The sequence below is a fragment of the Benincasa hispida genome, chromosome 9 (genome assembly GCF_009727055.1).
Source record: "Benincasa hispida cultivar B227 chromosome 9, ASM972705v1, whole genome shotgun sequence".
Taxonomy (NCBI): domain Eukaryota; kingdom Viridiplantae; phylum Streptophyta; class Magnoliopsida; order Cucurbitales; family Cucurbitaceae; genus Benincasa; species Benincasa hispida.
In genome coordinates this window covers 16303451-16319553 of record NC_052357.1, presented here as the reverse complement: position 1 = coordinate 16319553, position 16103 = coordinate 16303451, and the positions used below count along the sequence as shown (strand labels likewise).

At 28.3% G+C, this 16103-nt stretch overlaps 1 protein-coding gene across 2 annotated transcripts; it reads left to right on the top strand.

Moving 5' to 3' along the window:
* The first annotated feature begins 329 nt into the window (after nucleotides 1–329).
* Nucleotides 330–6270, top strand: LOC120085026 (pto-interacting protein 1-like). 2 transcript variants are annotated; one of them, XM_039040845.1, is made up of 8 exons: nucleotides 330–646; nucleotides 1279–1390; nucleotides 1752–2002; nucleotides 2091–2217; nucleotides 2444–2717; nucleotides 4374–4506; nucleotides 4598–4684; nucleotides 5949–6270. In XM_039040845.1, exons 2-8 carry the CDS (start codon nucleotides 1306–1308, stop codon nucleotides 6078–6080), a joined length of 1089 nt encoding a protein of 362 aa, XP_038896773.1. In that variant the 5' UTR covers nucleotides 330–646; nucleotides 1279–1305; the 3' UTR covers nucleotides 6081–6270. The 2 variants fall into 2 exon arrangements, with proteins under 2 accessions (XP_038896773.1, XP_038896774.1); XM_039040846.1 differs by having other exon boundaries at nucleotides 1245–1390.
* The last annotated feature ends 9833 nt before the right edge of the window (nucleotides 6271–16103 follow it).

The following is a 16103-nucleotide window of genomic DNA, read 5'->3' as shown; positions in this document are numbered from 1 at the left end:
TCAACGCCTAATTTAGAATATTCCTTATTATTTTTTTCAGCTTAACAGCAATTTTTACATTAATCAAAACTATTAAAATACGCCATGAAGTAATAAGATATCAATTCCATGTGAGCCGTCTTGTCGTTTTGCCCAATTTCTTGGTCAACTACAGCTCTCCCGTCAATAACATTCCGCCACGTCATACACCAACGTGCACCTTCCAAAATCATCCTCAACCGTCGATCTTTTCGACTTTGATGGTCAATTCCTGATCAAAGATCAACGGCTGCGATTCGAAATTGGAGCGGAGCTCCAAATTTTTGCTCAATCGTTGCCCCCAAAGTCCTCTTCAATTGCCGTTACTGTCTGGAATAAATGGATGACTGTGAAACGTAATGGCTCCGTCGTATGAATGCGTATTACAAAAGGAAGTTGAAGTAGTAGGTCGCCGGGAAAAGTTGATCGGAAGTAGGAGACGACCGGCGAAGTTGAACGAAGTCAAGTCAAAGAAAGTTTGACGACTCCATTCCACGAAGCAGTCAGCTGCTTCGAGGTTTTCGCTTTTATATATTACAGCCTCCGCTCTGAACGCGAAGACGACCTGTCGTTACTCTGATTGAAGCATTAAGGACTTGTTTCTGTCGAATTTGATATCTGATCAACGGTATTAATGGATTTCTTGTAATTTTTATTAGCTTACTGTTGAATTGCTGATGTTATCTTCTTTTTTTTTTCCTTAAAATGTTAAAGAACATGCATGATGTTGAGTGTATTGCTTTACTAGTTCCGGAAAATTAAGCTCAATTTGATGTTAGTGAGAATTGCGGAGTTGTAGTTTGTGAATTGTGATCGACGAAGTGATTTCTCGCATTCTTTTGGGTTTTCTTGTTATATTGATCCTAATAATGAATTTTCTCCTGAACTGCATGTACATGAGGCTTTTATCGGATCGTTTTCTTTTTATTGATTTGTTTTACTTCTTCGATTGATGTAACTAGAGAAAGATTTGGAATTCGAAACCAATGCTAATGAGTATTAGTGAGTCCTTATTCATTTAGTCTGATGTTCGGGAATGTAGGTTAATTTTTGAGAATTCATATTTGTTTAGTTTCCGGTTCTCTAGTCTTTGTTTGAATTCTTCATGTGACGTTGTACACATTTCTGGTTAATACTTCTTGTTTGTAAAGCTGTTGATCACCTGTTCTAACAACAATGACACTTTTGGTGGTTCTAACGTCTATTTTTGCACTTGGAAATGGCAGAAGATTTTTATTAACTTACTGTTTTTGGCATCAGTTGGCGCATCCGTGAGCAAGCAAAACAATGGGATGCTTTGGTTGCTGCGAAGAAGATGCTATCCAGAAGGCTGCTGATAACAGCAGCATGTACCAAGTAAAAACTTCAGCAGGTAATCGTTGTGAGGCACTAAATTTCAAACCATACTGAGAGTGATATATCCTCACATCAAAATTCATAAATGCATTGTACGGAATTAATAGGAGCTGCTGGTGTGAACAAGGATTTATGTTGTGTATGTTTGAAATATTATCGCTACAATTTATAGTTGCTCCTTTAGCGTATTAGGGAGGATATCGGGCCTTATCTCTCTGTCATTTAATGCAACTGTGATATGTGTTTGATTCTTTTTGCAATTGGTGGTTGTATGTTCTGTATAAAATTGAGAATCCTCTTATGTCTCTGTTTTTATTGTCCCTGTTAATTGGAATAGAATTTATCAAATAGTAAAAAAGTAAAGCTCTGTCATGTAGGAACTGATGAAAGCTATCACAAACGGCAAACTGTACCTAAAAGTCCTCCAATAGTGAAAATTCAGCCCATTGAAGTCCCTGCCATATCATTTGAGGAACTAAAGGAGGTAACAAAGAATTTCAATGCCGACTGTTTGATTGGAGAGGGTTCCTACGGTAGAGTATACTATGGGGTATTTACAAGTGGGCAGACTGTGGGAATCAAAAAGTTGGATGCCAGCAAACAATCAGATGATGAATTCTTATCCCAGGTTCTTTTGACTACACTAGTTCAAGTTGTAATATGCTATTTAAAATCAGCTGTCACTATATATATTGACTAATTGTTCAAACTAATAGGTCTCCATGGTTTCAAGACTAAAGCATGATAATTTTCTAAACTTGATTGGGTACTGTGTTGGTGGCAACTCTCGAATTCTTGCATATGAGTATGCTTCAAATGGATCTCTTCACGACATTTTACACGGTACATACGGTCAATCTTAGAGTGTAATAGATCATGCTCATTAAGCATTGACTAATTGATCTTCGTTTGTTATTTTCTTTCAATATTCCTGAAAAAAGAAAAGGCAAGATGAACTGCTTGCCCATGCAATCTGATCGAGCAATTTGAGTGTGCATATTCTCTATAGTTATAATTGATTAATGCTTTGAAGGCTGATTAAAATTATCATGACACGTGTCTAATGTAGGTAGGAAAGGAGTGAAAGGAGCACAACCCCGCCCTGTTCTTTCCTGGGCACAGAGAGTAAAAATTGCTGTAGGTGCTGCAAAGGGATTGGAGTATCTGCATGAAAAGGTCGATCCTCATATCATCCATCGTGACATAAAATCCAGCAACGTACTAATATTTGATGATGATTTGGCAAAAATTGCTGACTTTGATTTGTCAAACCAAGCCCCTGATATGGCTGCACGGCTTCATTCCACCCGTGTTCTTGGAACCTTTGGCTATCATGCTCCCGAGTAAGCTGATTCTAATATTCTTATACATCAGGGTGAATTTCAATCTTCTGCATTTAGTTCATACTTAAAACTGGTATATTGAAATTAAAGAAACTTACTGCTTACTTGTTATCCCATGTCTAAATTATTTTAGCCCTTTCTAGCACTAGGTTTGAAATTGACAAATAAAGAATACAAAAAACATAAAATATAGATAATCGACACGTAAATTTACTTGGTTCACTAACAGTAGGTGGGATAGTCGGTTTGGTTTTGTAGGTTTTAGGGTCAACCAAGAACCAAACCGAATCAATTGGTTTTATAAAGAATAGATCCAAATTGATGCCCAATAAAGAACAAAACCAATCGATTAGTTTTTATTTGGTTCGGTTTATTATCAATTTGGTTCTCGGTATTTTACATTTTTTTTCCAAAATTTAATTTTTATTTCCGATTTGGTTTTGAATTGGTCATTTTTTGCTCATTTTAAATTAAAATTGGGCCCATTTTTTTTATAGATTGAAATTGGACATTTTTTTCTAGGCACTTTCTAAATAAAAAACATACACACTCTATAATAATTGGTCTTTTTCCTAAACAATAAATATATATGCACCATAATAATTAAAACACTAAAAGATACCTAATGTTAGATTTTATTTTTAAGGGTATATAATCCTCGGTTCGGTTTGATTTTGATTGGTTTTTCCAATCAAAATCCGATCCAAACCAATACTTTTTATTTTTTTTAAAATACAAACTAATATGTCTAATTTTACACTAAAAAGCTAAACCAAACCAATGGATCGGTTTGATTTTTCGGTTTTTTGTTGCACTACTAACTAATAGTGTGTTAGCTACGTCCACAGAGAGAATAATTTTATCAGAGAAAATGTTACATAATACAAAGCCCTCTAGGGTTAGAGAGTTATATGGTGTATTTCTCTAAACTCTAGGATCATAATTGTAAAGAAACCATAAATTATAATTATACCAATCACGTATTCGGTTTTGAGGGCATTGCTCCTGAATCCCCACCAAGGTCCACCACCCCTAGACCTCGGCTCACTGATCGGACAGCGAGACTCATGTTTAGTCATTAGAAGTATCAGATAACAAATTCAAGGCATTCCAACAAATGATTTTGATTTTTTTCTTGTTGAATACACACAAAAGGTACAACTACCAACTAAGAGAAAACAGGTAATAGAGAACAATAGCCTGGTGGATCGGTCAGCTTAGATCATGGCCCACGCGGCCACTGTAAAAACCACCGCTGGTTCATTGATGCACCAAAGAAGAATACATGGGGTAGAACCTTAATAAAGATGGTGAATTAAACCGAGAAGAAAAAATTCTCTTAACTAGCTCTAGCTCCTAGTTGCAGTGTTTTTCTTTTACATCAAGACGGCCAACTGGCGAGCTATAATATTTAATAACTGCCGGCTCAGTTATGAGCTATCCGAGTTCTGAAATCACTTTGATAACTCAACAACTCAACAGACTTCATTAGTAACTAATAGAAGATCCGAAAGAAAAATAAAACTGCAGAAGATTTTGAGCACTTGAATATTATTATTGATATAATCAAAAGTTCTATAATTCTACCAAGTTTGAATGTAAAACATCACTACATAATTAAATGTTGTGGGTGGTTTCCCATTTTGAAAATTACAGATACGCAATGACTGGACAATTGAATGCCAAGAGTGATGTGTACAGCTTTGGTGTTGTCCTGCTTGAACTTTTGACAGGAAGAAAACCAGTTGATCATACATTGCCTCGAGGACAGCAGAGCCTCGTGACATGGGTACGTTTTTTATGCCTATACTCTTCTGATCTTCCTCCTTTTATCTACCTGATTCTGAGCTTGAGACTTGGAAGTTTTGAGACGTTTTCAGGCCACGCCTAAACTTTGCGAGGATAAAGTTAAGCAGTGTGTTGATGCAAAACTAGGAAATGAGTACCCTCCTAAGTCAGTTGCGAAGGTAACCATACTGTTCTTTTCTTGCTTATGTTTGGTAATGTTATTTCTCTTTTCTCTCTCTTTCCTGATTGCCTGTCTGTGTGAGATTCCCTTCGTTTTTCTTTTCTTTCTACTTTTAGATAGAAATTGTATTAAATCAACATTTTTCCATGTAAGGGGTAGGGGAACTGAGCCCAAAGAGGACATGTTAAATGACCTCGAGCCACAAAGTGTAAACTCTTCACCAACCATTTCAAAATTGAAGAAGAGAAATAAGAAAAAGTGGTAGCTACAGAACCAATATGAAATACAAAAGGACCCCACACCACCGAGAATGTAGTCGATTCCCCTTTTTCTATTAACCTACAAAAGGAAAAATTACTCGATAAACCATCACAATGTAGGAGTGAGAGTACTTAAAATATTTCTATTAAACTGGTTTCAAAATATTACGCTTTTAGTTTAAGTTTTGAGTTTGATTTTAATTTAGGTCATAGATTTTAAAATGTTACAATTTTATTTTTGAAATTTGAGTTTTGTTTTAATTTGAACCCTAAATTTCAAAATTTACAATTTTACTCTTGATTTTTCACAAAATACTCACTTCTAATATTTAGTATTAATGTCTATTTATTAAATTAAAAGAATCAAAAGAATGGACATTTTCAAACATAGAAAATTAGCTAAACTATTTACACATATAATAAAATTTCCAAATAGACTAGTTTTAAATTTTGCTATATATAAATAGTTTCGCTTTTTCTGGTTATAAGAATTTCACTAAAAAAGAATTATAATTAATTAACTTTTTCTATTATTTTTCATTCTTTTTTAAAATTTCCCCTTATAATTATTCTAAACTAATTAAACGCCAAAGACTGAAATGAAAAATCTATGTCAAAAGTGGAGATCTTGAAATCTCGAGACAAGATCAAAAAGCAAAACTCAAATCTAAAAGATAAAATTGTAATATTTTAAAATTTAAGAATTAAATTAAAATCAAACTCAAAACTTAAGAACTAAATTCTACCTACTAAAAGAGAGAAAAAAATAATAATAATAATTTTTTTAAAAAAAAAATTAATCTACATTCAATAGTTGGTAAGAGACAATTATAATTTTTTCTAGAAGAAAAGGTAGGTTTCAATTTACAAGCAAACACAGACAATTGTGAAGCTATTTTTCTGTAACTTGTCCAGATCCTTTTTAGGAGAATGTGATATAAAAGTATATATGTAAATGTAATCCAATCTTGAAGAACCACTTTTTTTGTGATTATTTTGCAGTTTGCAGCGGTTGCTGCATTGTGCGTTCAATATGAAGCAGATTTCAGGCCAAACATGAGTATTGTAGTCAAAGCTCTGCAACCTCTGTTAAATCCCCGTCCTGGTCCTGGCGGTGAGCCACCAACTCTTTAAACAGTAAATCTCTATCTCTCTCTCTCTCTTCTTGGGTCCACGTGCTGACACGTGACGTGATCGTGCAAATTATTACCAGGGAATTAAATTTCCAGTAGGTGGTGATCATCAATTTGTTTACAAAAACAGTGAGTGAGATACCATAATTATTATGATTTTATGTGATATATGACGTGACTTTTTTTTTTTCTTTTTTGCTTTTTTTGCTTCTCGTTTGTGTGCTTCTTCACAATCCCACGTGCCTGATGGCCCATTTTCTCCTAAAAATTTCAGATGGAAAAAAAAAAAGAAGAAAAAAAAAGTAAAGTTGCTAGCTTTTTTTCTATTCTATTATTTAGTTTTATAGCTTCACGGGTTGAAAGGCGAAAACAAACACTTTTTCCCTCTGACACACTGCACGTCCCTTCTTTTTCTTTTTCAGTTTGGACCCCTCCTTTGAAAACTAGTAATAAAAAAATAAATTACAATCTTTTTTTCTCTCTCTCTGTTCTGAACTTTCGCACTTGTATTGAGTGGGTTATTGAATTTATCAGAGAAGGTCTGAACATTTGAGATAAGGAACATTTGAGATAAGGAATGAAGTTGTTTAGTATAGAGAGTTGTATGGTCGTGAATTCTACCATGCAAAGAATTCATTAATCATAGAATTGATGTTAATAAATTCAAACTAGTTAGATAGAAAATAAAGGAAAAGAACATTTTTGAAAAACTTTTAATTTCGATCAAATTGTTACAACCTAACTTTTAAACTTGAAATCTTGTTTCAATTTTAGCTTTGTAATAAGTCTCCCTAGTACTTTTAATAAATTGAAAACATACATGAGATATGTGATTGATGAACTTTTAGAGAAAAACAACATCATAGCTAACTTGAATTTCTAGTTCAATTTTTTTTTAAAAAAAAAAAAAAAGAAAAGAAAAGAAAAAACTTTTAAAAACTTTTTTTCTCTTTCATGTGCTTTTCAAAACTTAACTTGATTTTTAAAAATAATCATAGAAAGGGATTAATAATACATAGAAAAAATTATGTGTGGAAGTAATATTTATAAGTTTAATTTTTAAAAACTCGATTATTATTAAAGTGATGTCTTATTATTTATTATTTATTTGGCATGACTTTCACATTTTTCAAAGAAACATTTGAATTTTTTACCCAAATTCAGACAGAAATAAGTTTTTAAAAACAACAAAAAATAATAGTTTCTAAGAACTTTTTTTTCTTCTTAAATTTGGTTAAGAATTACTTCCTTTTTTTTAATAAAGATATAAAAACCATGGTAAAAAAATGGGGCCTTTTTATATATAAAAAGATATTTACTCTTTCTAGTAAAAAGTTCCAAAAGTGCAATAAAATTTTTTACTATAAAGTATAAATATTTTTTAGATTTATAAATAGTTTAGTAAATGGTTCATAATAAATTATCTTGATGTTAGGCTCTATGGTTCATAATAAATTATCTTGATGTTAGGTTCTACACCGGTAAAAGTGCTTTTGAAGTACTTCATTGTCCATGATTTAGACTATATTTAGGAATATTACTGGCATGTAAAATGCACTTTTTATGGTCCAAACTGCTTCCACTCAAAATTACCATGCATTTTTTATAGCAATTGTAAAGTGATGTCCATGAAGCAACTTAAAAGCACTTTGACGAGTGTAGAGTTCAACATCAAAGTAAAATAATTATAATTGAAGTACGTCTACTAAAAACAATCCTAATCATATTTTAGGCCAAAAAGTACTTTATAAATGCTTTCTAACAAATTTTTGCGTTTTGCTTTTAAATATCAAATCACTTTTTGTGTTCGTGAAATCAGACACTTTTCGAGTGTAAAGTACTTTTAGCATTAGCAATGATGATAAATACCTCCAAATAAAAAATTAAAATATCTATTGATGTATTAGTATATTTGTAAATTAGACGATACTAAAAGGTTAATCGATATCATTGATATTCTTTATAAATAGGTGAAAAATATTTATTAAAAAAAAAAAAAACTCATCTATTAATCGCAATATGAATACATCTACTAATAACGTGATGGATAACTTAGTTTAGAAGTAAACAAATCTTAATAACTAATTTAAATAAGTTTTATAATTTTTTTTATTATATTCGTAAGACTGTAATTTCGCTATTGATATCGACATTGATATTTTAATCCTTTCTTCAAACGTAACCTTTCTCTCTATCTCTAGTTTAACATGGGATGGGGAATTTGATGGTTTGTTTGGAATGTCTAGAGAAAAATTGTTTTTCAAAAAAAAATAATTTTTATTTAAACTCTTTTGATCAAAACTGTTTAAAATATACTTTGAAAATGTTTCAAAAATTATTTTGAGTGGTTGTCAAATACTTCAATTTTTTTTTTAAATGACTTATTTTCAAATTTAGTACTTAAAAATTTAATTCAAATAAACCCTGAGATTGAAAGCAAATACTTTACTACATTTGAGTTATGTTGATTTGATAACATAGATTAAATTTAATATATTCTAACTATAGTTAACTAATTATTTGTTTTGATGTGGAGCATTGCAACATCATTACAGTCATTAGATTGGTTAACTTTCATTGTTCAAGTTTTGAAAAAGTAGCAATATCAATTGGTTGAAGTATATTTTATCAACCAAAAAATAAGAAGTTTAAATGTTTTTTTTTTCTTTTGTTATGTAGGCTTGTGGACCCCATTCCAATATAAAAGTTCTATTCACATAGCAACAATTGGTAAATGAGAGGACCAAACCAAAAAAATTTGCAAAATGAGAGAGAGATATTCAATGATATTAAAAGTAAGTGTGATTTAATGATGACAATAAATTTGGTAGCTACCATTAATTAACATTCATTATGGAAAGTTTAACGTATAGAAAAAATATTCAACTATTTATAAAAATAATAAAAAAAAGATTGATAGATTTTGATAGAAGTCTATCAGTCAATGTCTATCAATGATAGATACTGATAGAAGTCTATCAGTGATAGATTTCTATAAGTTTCTATCAATGATAGACTTCTATCAGTTTCTATCACTGATAGACGCTGATAGATTTTTATCAGTCTCTATCAAAGAAGATTAAATTTTGCTATTTTGTTATTTTATATAAATAGTTTTCCTTATTTTTTTTATTTTTGAAAACCCCCCCAAATTTAACTACATGTACTAAAGGATCTAATTTTTTATTTTTTATATTTCCTAGATAAACATTCTTAGTTCATAGTCCAATTTCCAAAACAAAACAAGTTTTTGAATTTTTTTTAAATTTTCATTTAGATTTTGAAAATATTCATAAAAGGTAAACAACAAAAGATACAAACCTAACTAGAAATTATGTTTATAGACTTAATTTCTTTTTTTAAAATTAAAAAAAAAAAACAAAATCAATTTTTTTTACCAAAAAAGACCTCAAATTAAATCATTAAGAATCTCTTTAATTCCTTATAATAATTACTTTAAAATTTGTAATCTTTAGATTGTATTTTAACCCTTTTTTTTATTTTTTAGGTTTTGAAAATTAAATCTATAAAATCTACTTCCATCTCTAAAATTGTGACTCTTTTATTTGCTTTCTACCTGATTTTAAAAAATCAAGTTAAGTTTTGAAAATTAATGTCTCGTTTTGTAACCATTTTATTTTTTAAAATCAAGCCTATTTTCTCATATTTTCTTATCTTGATTTGCATGTTTCTTGAGTACAAGAGTTGAATTTTTAACCAAATTCTAAAGAAAAAAAAAACAATCAAACAATCAAACAAACAAGTTTTTAAAAACTATTTTTTTTAGTTTTCAAATTTTGGCTTGGTTTTTGAAAATATTGATAAACAAGAAATTTAGGGATGGGAGGATGCTTGTAGACTTAATTTTAAAATACTAGAGACAAAAAATTAAATGGTTACCAAATTGGCTTATAGAGCCGTTTTTAAAAACTTGTTTTTATTGAAATTTAAATAAGAATTCAACTCTTTTACTTGATAAATATAAAAAACTATAATTAAAAATTGAGAGAAAGTAAACTTATTTTTTAAAAATCAAATGGTTACGCGTGTTGGTCTTAATCACTCAACACATGTCCATGACAATCGGTTCCACTACTTTCAAATTTACAATAATTTGGTCGATACCACAAATATGTTTGTAGCTTACAAATATGTTTGTAGTTTCATTGATATAACAATTTGGTCTTTGTAGCTTATAAATACGTTTGTCCCAACATTTATTGATCTACATACGTTAAAAAAATCTCATTCAATCTTAACAACAATTTTTACCATAAGAACTAAATCATTATAAATTTAGACCAAATTGTTACATATGTTCATAAGCTACATTATTACATATTTAAATATATATTACCAAAAATATTATATAAGAAGTTCAAGAACTAAATCGTTACTTTGATGAGATTACTATAACCAATATGCTTTTAACCTATTTTTTATTATTTTTTTAAGAGATGTTTTAAAAATGTTAATCTTTCTTTTAATCCTTTAATTAATCATCCCAATTTATTATCCTGCCTTTAAGTATGTATTTAGACATGCTAGAGTAGCATCATATACAAGGTGATGTAATAGTATTGTACTCCATTACTTTCTAATAAATAGAATTAACTTTTTTTTAATGTAGTAAATAATTAACTTTAAAAATATTAAATTGAAAATGTGCAAAATTAGAAACAAAATAAATTGTTTGGATTCAGACTAATTTCGTAGAAATTCAATCTTATTAAATAACATACTTATTCATTGTTAAATCTATCAATTAACTTAAAAACTTTTTTTTAAATACAACATGAGGAGTGGAGGATTAAACCCCGACATCTTGAGACGGAAATAATGTCAATACTACTGAATCAAACTTATGTTGACACTCAACCTAAAATCTTAAGGAAAGGGATTACAATAAATTTAATGTATTAGAAAAAATTTAACATATTTGAACAAATTATTCTCAATCAATTAAATAAATTTGTGTATTTTTTTTCACTAGTTAATATAATATAGTTATCTTATGAAAGAAAAGTCAACATTTACTTCGTTGTTCTTAATTTTTTGAGTTCGAGTAGACGAGAAGATTTTAACCAAGCCTAATTCTTTTAATCAATAATATATCCTAAAACCAATTAAATTATGTTCAAACTAGTTGTCTCTACGGTTTCTGCTTTGTTTCATCTTATGGTCTCTACGATTTGTGTTCATGTCCTGGCGGGTTGATCTTCTTGATCTTATCTAACGTGTTTACGGTTGCTTTTCTTCTCTTTGAACTTGTTGTTGCTCTCTGTTTTGTTGTTGTCCCTAGTTGTGGGGTTTTAGCTTTTTCCCTGGTGTTTTGGGGGGTTTTTACGTTTATGTTTGGTTATGTTCAAGTTTTATCTTGTTGGCTTTGTTTGCGTTTTGTTGCTCTGTCTTTGCTTGTACCTGGTTGCTTTGATGCCTTGATCCCGAGCTGTGGGATCCTTCTTATTGTTGTATAATAATACCATCTATTCTAAAAAAATTATGCTCAAACTAACTAATATTTAACTATACGTTAATTGTCAAAGCGAACATAACTCAATTAACTTACGAGTGAGTTAATGACCACGTGGTCTATAGTTCTAATCACATAATCAAATGAATTACATTTAAACTTTTGGTATAAGATAATGACATATAATTATTAGGTTAAAGTATAGTTGGAATATATATATATATATATATATATATATATATATATTATATATATATATTATATATATATATATTATATATATATATTCATATTTTATTTTATGTTTTCAAATTCACTGCATTTAGTAAATATGCGTTTGATAGGCAGTATGGATTATGTTTTTTAAAATTATTTTGGATTTTATGATCAGAATAGTGTAAATTTTGAAAACAACATTTTATTTTTTCAATGTTTCTAGTTTTTGAATTCAAAATTTTAAAATGCAGCATTATATTAGAAAAAATAAATACAATAAAAGAATATAGTATTTCATGTTATAAACTCAATTATTTTTGTTCAATTAAAATATGTATTACATAATATATTATATGTTATATAATATTACAAAATAATAATTATACAAAACCTTTAGTTCATAAATTATTTAGTAATAAATTATATTTAACTTAATATTTTTGAGAAACTATAATTAGTTTTATGGTTTATAAATATATCATCAAATACATTTTGATAACTTTTTTAAATTAGAGTTTAATTTTTTAATTGGTTATCAAACACATATCATAAAATTAAAATATGTATTACATAATATATTATATGTTATATAATATTACAAAATAATAATTATACAAAACTTTTAGTTCATAAATTATTTAGTAACAGATTATATTTAAACTTAATATTTTTGAGAAACTATAATTAGTTTTATGGTTTATAAATATATCATCAAATACATTTTGATAACTTTTTTAAATTAAAATTTAATTTTTTAATCTGTTATCAAACACATATCAGAAAACATAAAATACAACTATGTTTCTTTTTTTTCTTTTTTTTTTTAATCATTGTTTTCAAATTACCTACAAACATGTCTTTATCTTTCGGTACATTTTTTTAATGTTTAGATTCACTATTTTTCAGAATTTACTTTTCTGAGTTTATTTCTAATAATATGTTTATATTTGTTTGAAGTAGGATCTCGTCCTTGTGACTTTCTAAGGTCTAGAATGACCTTCACCTTCGATTTGCTTATCTCTAGTTTGGTTTTGAGATATTTCGAGCTGACTTGCGTAAGAGCTCCTCGCATTAGTGTGATGTCGGGTCTATTACACTATGATACTTAAGTTAGTACAAGAAGTGGCTAATTCAAATAAGTACAAAAGAAGTAAGGTCGGGTCTTTCCTTCATAGATTCTTTGGCGTGGTTGAATAGGACTATTTATAAGTATGTTCTCCAGGATGTACCTCTGGTTGCATGTAGCAACAACAATGTTAGGGATGTTTCTAATGCTCAAGATTGTAGGGTGCTAGTTCAAATCCAGCTTGATTATTTTTTTATTATTATATATTCATTGATCCGGTTGGTAGGCATAAACTTTGAGGGATTGACATTTCCATTTGGGATGCACGTGCTCCCTATGCCTCTTCCCAGAATCTTATAAACTTGGACCTACCTATAGACTTTGAGTCTTGTCTTATGAGACGATAAGTTAAAATTGTGAAAATAGTATTAGTATATATTTGAAGTTTTAATTTAAAATTTGGCAAATTCATAAATGTTGTAAACATGGAATATAACTTTAATTTCTATGCTTCTAAAAAAATTCAATTAAATAAAACACTTATTTCTTTTAATTGACGTCTTTGGATTGCTATAGAATCAAATAAGTTTAATTTAAAAAAAAATCATTATTATACGTTTTAAAAAAATCAAATCTAACGACAATTTTTTTTTTATCAGTCGAGTTAAAAAGGAGTCAACATGAGAGAACAAATATCAACTCCTTTAGCAAAAAAATAAAAGTTATATAGCGATAACATTGCATATAAAAACAAAATTGTAGCCATATAAAAATGCATATAACAAGCCAAAAACATTTCTCATGTTTTTTTTCTGATAAAAAAAAAAGCCAAAAACATTTTTAAAAAATAAAAACAAATAATTATTTTAAAAATTAAATTTATTTCACCTCAATCTTTTAAAATACAAAAGCTGTATTTTTAGTCGAATTCTAAAGATAAAAATAACTATTTTTTAATTTTCAAAATTCGATTTGATTTTTTAAAAATATTGATAAAAAGTATATAAAAAAATTAAAAGTAATTGAAAGTTTATAAACTTAATATTTAAAAATTAAAAAAAAAATAAGTTGATTTATTTGGTTGAATATATGATGTGCATAGCAATATCTAAATAATATCTTTTGTATTGATAGGTAACATCAGTGAGTTGTATGACGTGCACCTGCCTCCCTACTTTTTTAAAACACTCTCTCTCTTCCATTTTCTTTCTAAATTTGGTTTTTTTTCTCTCTCTCATTTTTATTTCATTTTAGTCTTTAATTTTTTTTAAAAAAATAAAAAAGTAGCCATTTTATTGATTCATAATATATCAATATACCCATATTTGAAGTCATTCTAATAATTTTTTAAAAATAAACTTTAATATTTTTCGTAGTTTCTCCTCGATAATTTCAACAAGCGAATGGATGAGAAATGCATAAATAAAAATCATGATAATAATTTCTCCTCTAAACTTAAGAGCGATATTTGAAACCATGCTAATAATTTTTTAAAACGAAAGTTCAACATTTTTTTTTATTTAGTCTAAATAGTTTGTAATTTAACATTTTTTTTATTTACATGCCAATTGAGAAAAATTTAAGAAAGAAATTGGGTTACCTAAGAGAATAAAATTTGTAGTATCTTCTCTGAAATTTTTTCTCTTGAGTTTGTAAATTTTCCTTCAAAATATCAATTTTTACTCCAACACTTTGTTAATTAATAGATTAAAATCCTATATTATCATAGGTAATCCATTATAAATAATATTATAAAAAATGAATGAATTAAAAATTTATTGATTTAGAATGAAATAGATGCGAATAATAATATATAAAATGATAAGATTGGAAATTTTAGAACTTCCAAGAGAGGATATGGAGGATTTTAAGAAAAATGCTTCAAAAAGTTGTTAGGCATGTGATTGAAAACCTAAACCAAAAATAAATAATTAGATAGTTAAATATGAACATAATTCAATGGACCTAAAGCATATACTATCAATTTAGAGAGACTCTAATCTACCACCTCACGTGGTAGAACCTAAAAAACAAAACAATCAGTTTTACAAAACATACTACTTAATTGAGATTCTCGTATAATTACTTCTGACCATTTTATATCGTTTGACAATTTAATTTTGCTAACTTCTTTTTTTTCAAAAAACAATTGGTAACCGAGTTAATTCAATTATTATTTTTTTAAAAAAAAAAAGTTAAAGAATTATATTAATATAGTACCTAAATATCGATAGTTTTTTTCACTATGAGGTCAAATCAAACCTCTAATTTCAAGAGAGGAAAAGCATTCAAACTACTCTCGAGTTAAAGCTCACTTAGTGAAGGTTGGTAGTTAATGATTAGTCATAAATTTTATATTAATTTGTTTTTTCAAGTATTAAAAAAAATACTAATATATTTTTAAAAATCTAGACAAGAATGATGTTAGCAACCCCAACCTAATCTTGATTTTTTTTTTTTTTCATAAAACTCAAAAGGTTTGAACTAAGAGCAACCACTATAAAAATGGTTAAAGTAAAATACAGCTTCACTGTGTTCTAATTTAATTATTGTAGCAAATGTACAAGGTTGGAGCTATCTAATTCAAATAAATAAAAACATTAATGTAATTAATTATTTTTTGTACCATTTAATCGTGGTACTTTCACAAATAAGTGATGCATTATTTTGTTGACAGATTTTTTTTTCAATATGTGATTAAGGTCATTGGAGCCATCAATAATATATATCTTAATTAGTTGATATTTATTTTCATAGATTTTATATCATTTTAAATATAGACAATGTGATAAACAATGGATAAAAGTATAATGAAAAAAAATATATGTACGTTAAAAATACATTGCACACAAACGTAAGGAGAGAGCTCCTAGTCCTACTAACTTTCTAATAACAATATGTCACATCAAAAATTTGTTTTTAAGCCACATTTAGAGAAGGCGTATCGCAATAAATGAGAGATAATATGGAAAGTGTGATCCATTTTTTTTAAATGTTTGTTAGTGTTTACAACATTTCGTATTCGTACGGATAGATGGGCCCCAATTGAGAATCCATAATCAAATAAGGTAATCTTAATGACGAACGTGAGACGATCAATTGAATTGCATTAGAAAATTATGTCATATTGTTATCTGTGAATGAATGGTTACATTTATACCAATTTCCATTATGAATTGTAAACGTAAGATTAATTCAATAATATTATTGGCAGAAATTCAAATCTTTAATATCTTAATTGAAGATTTGACTAATTGAATTAGGTTCAG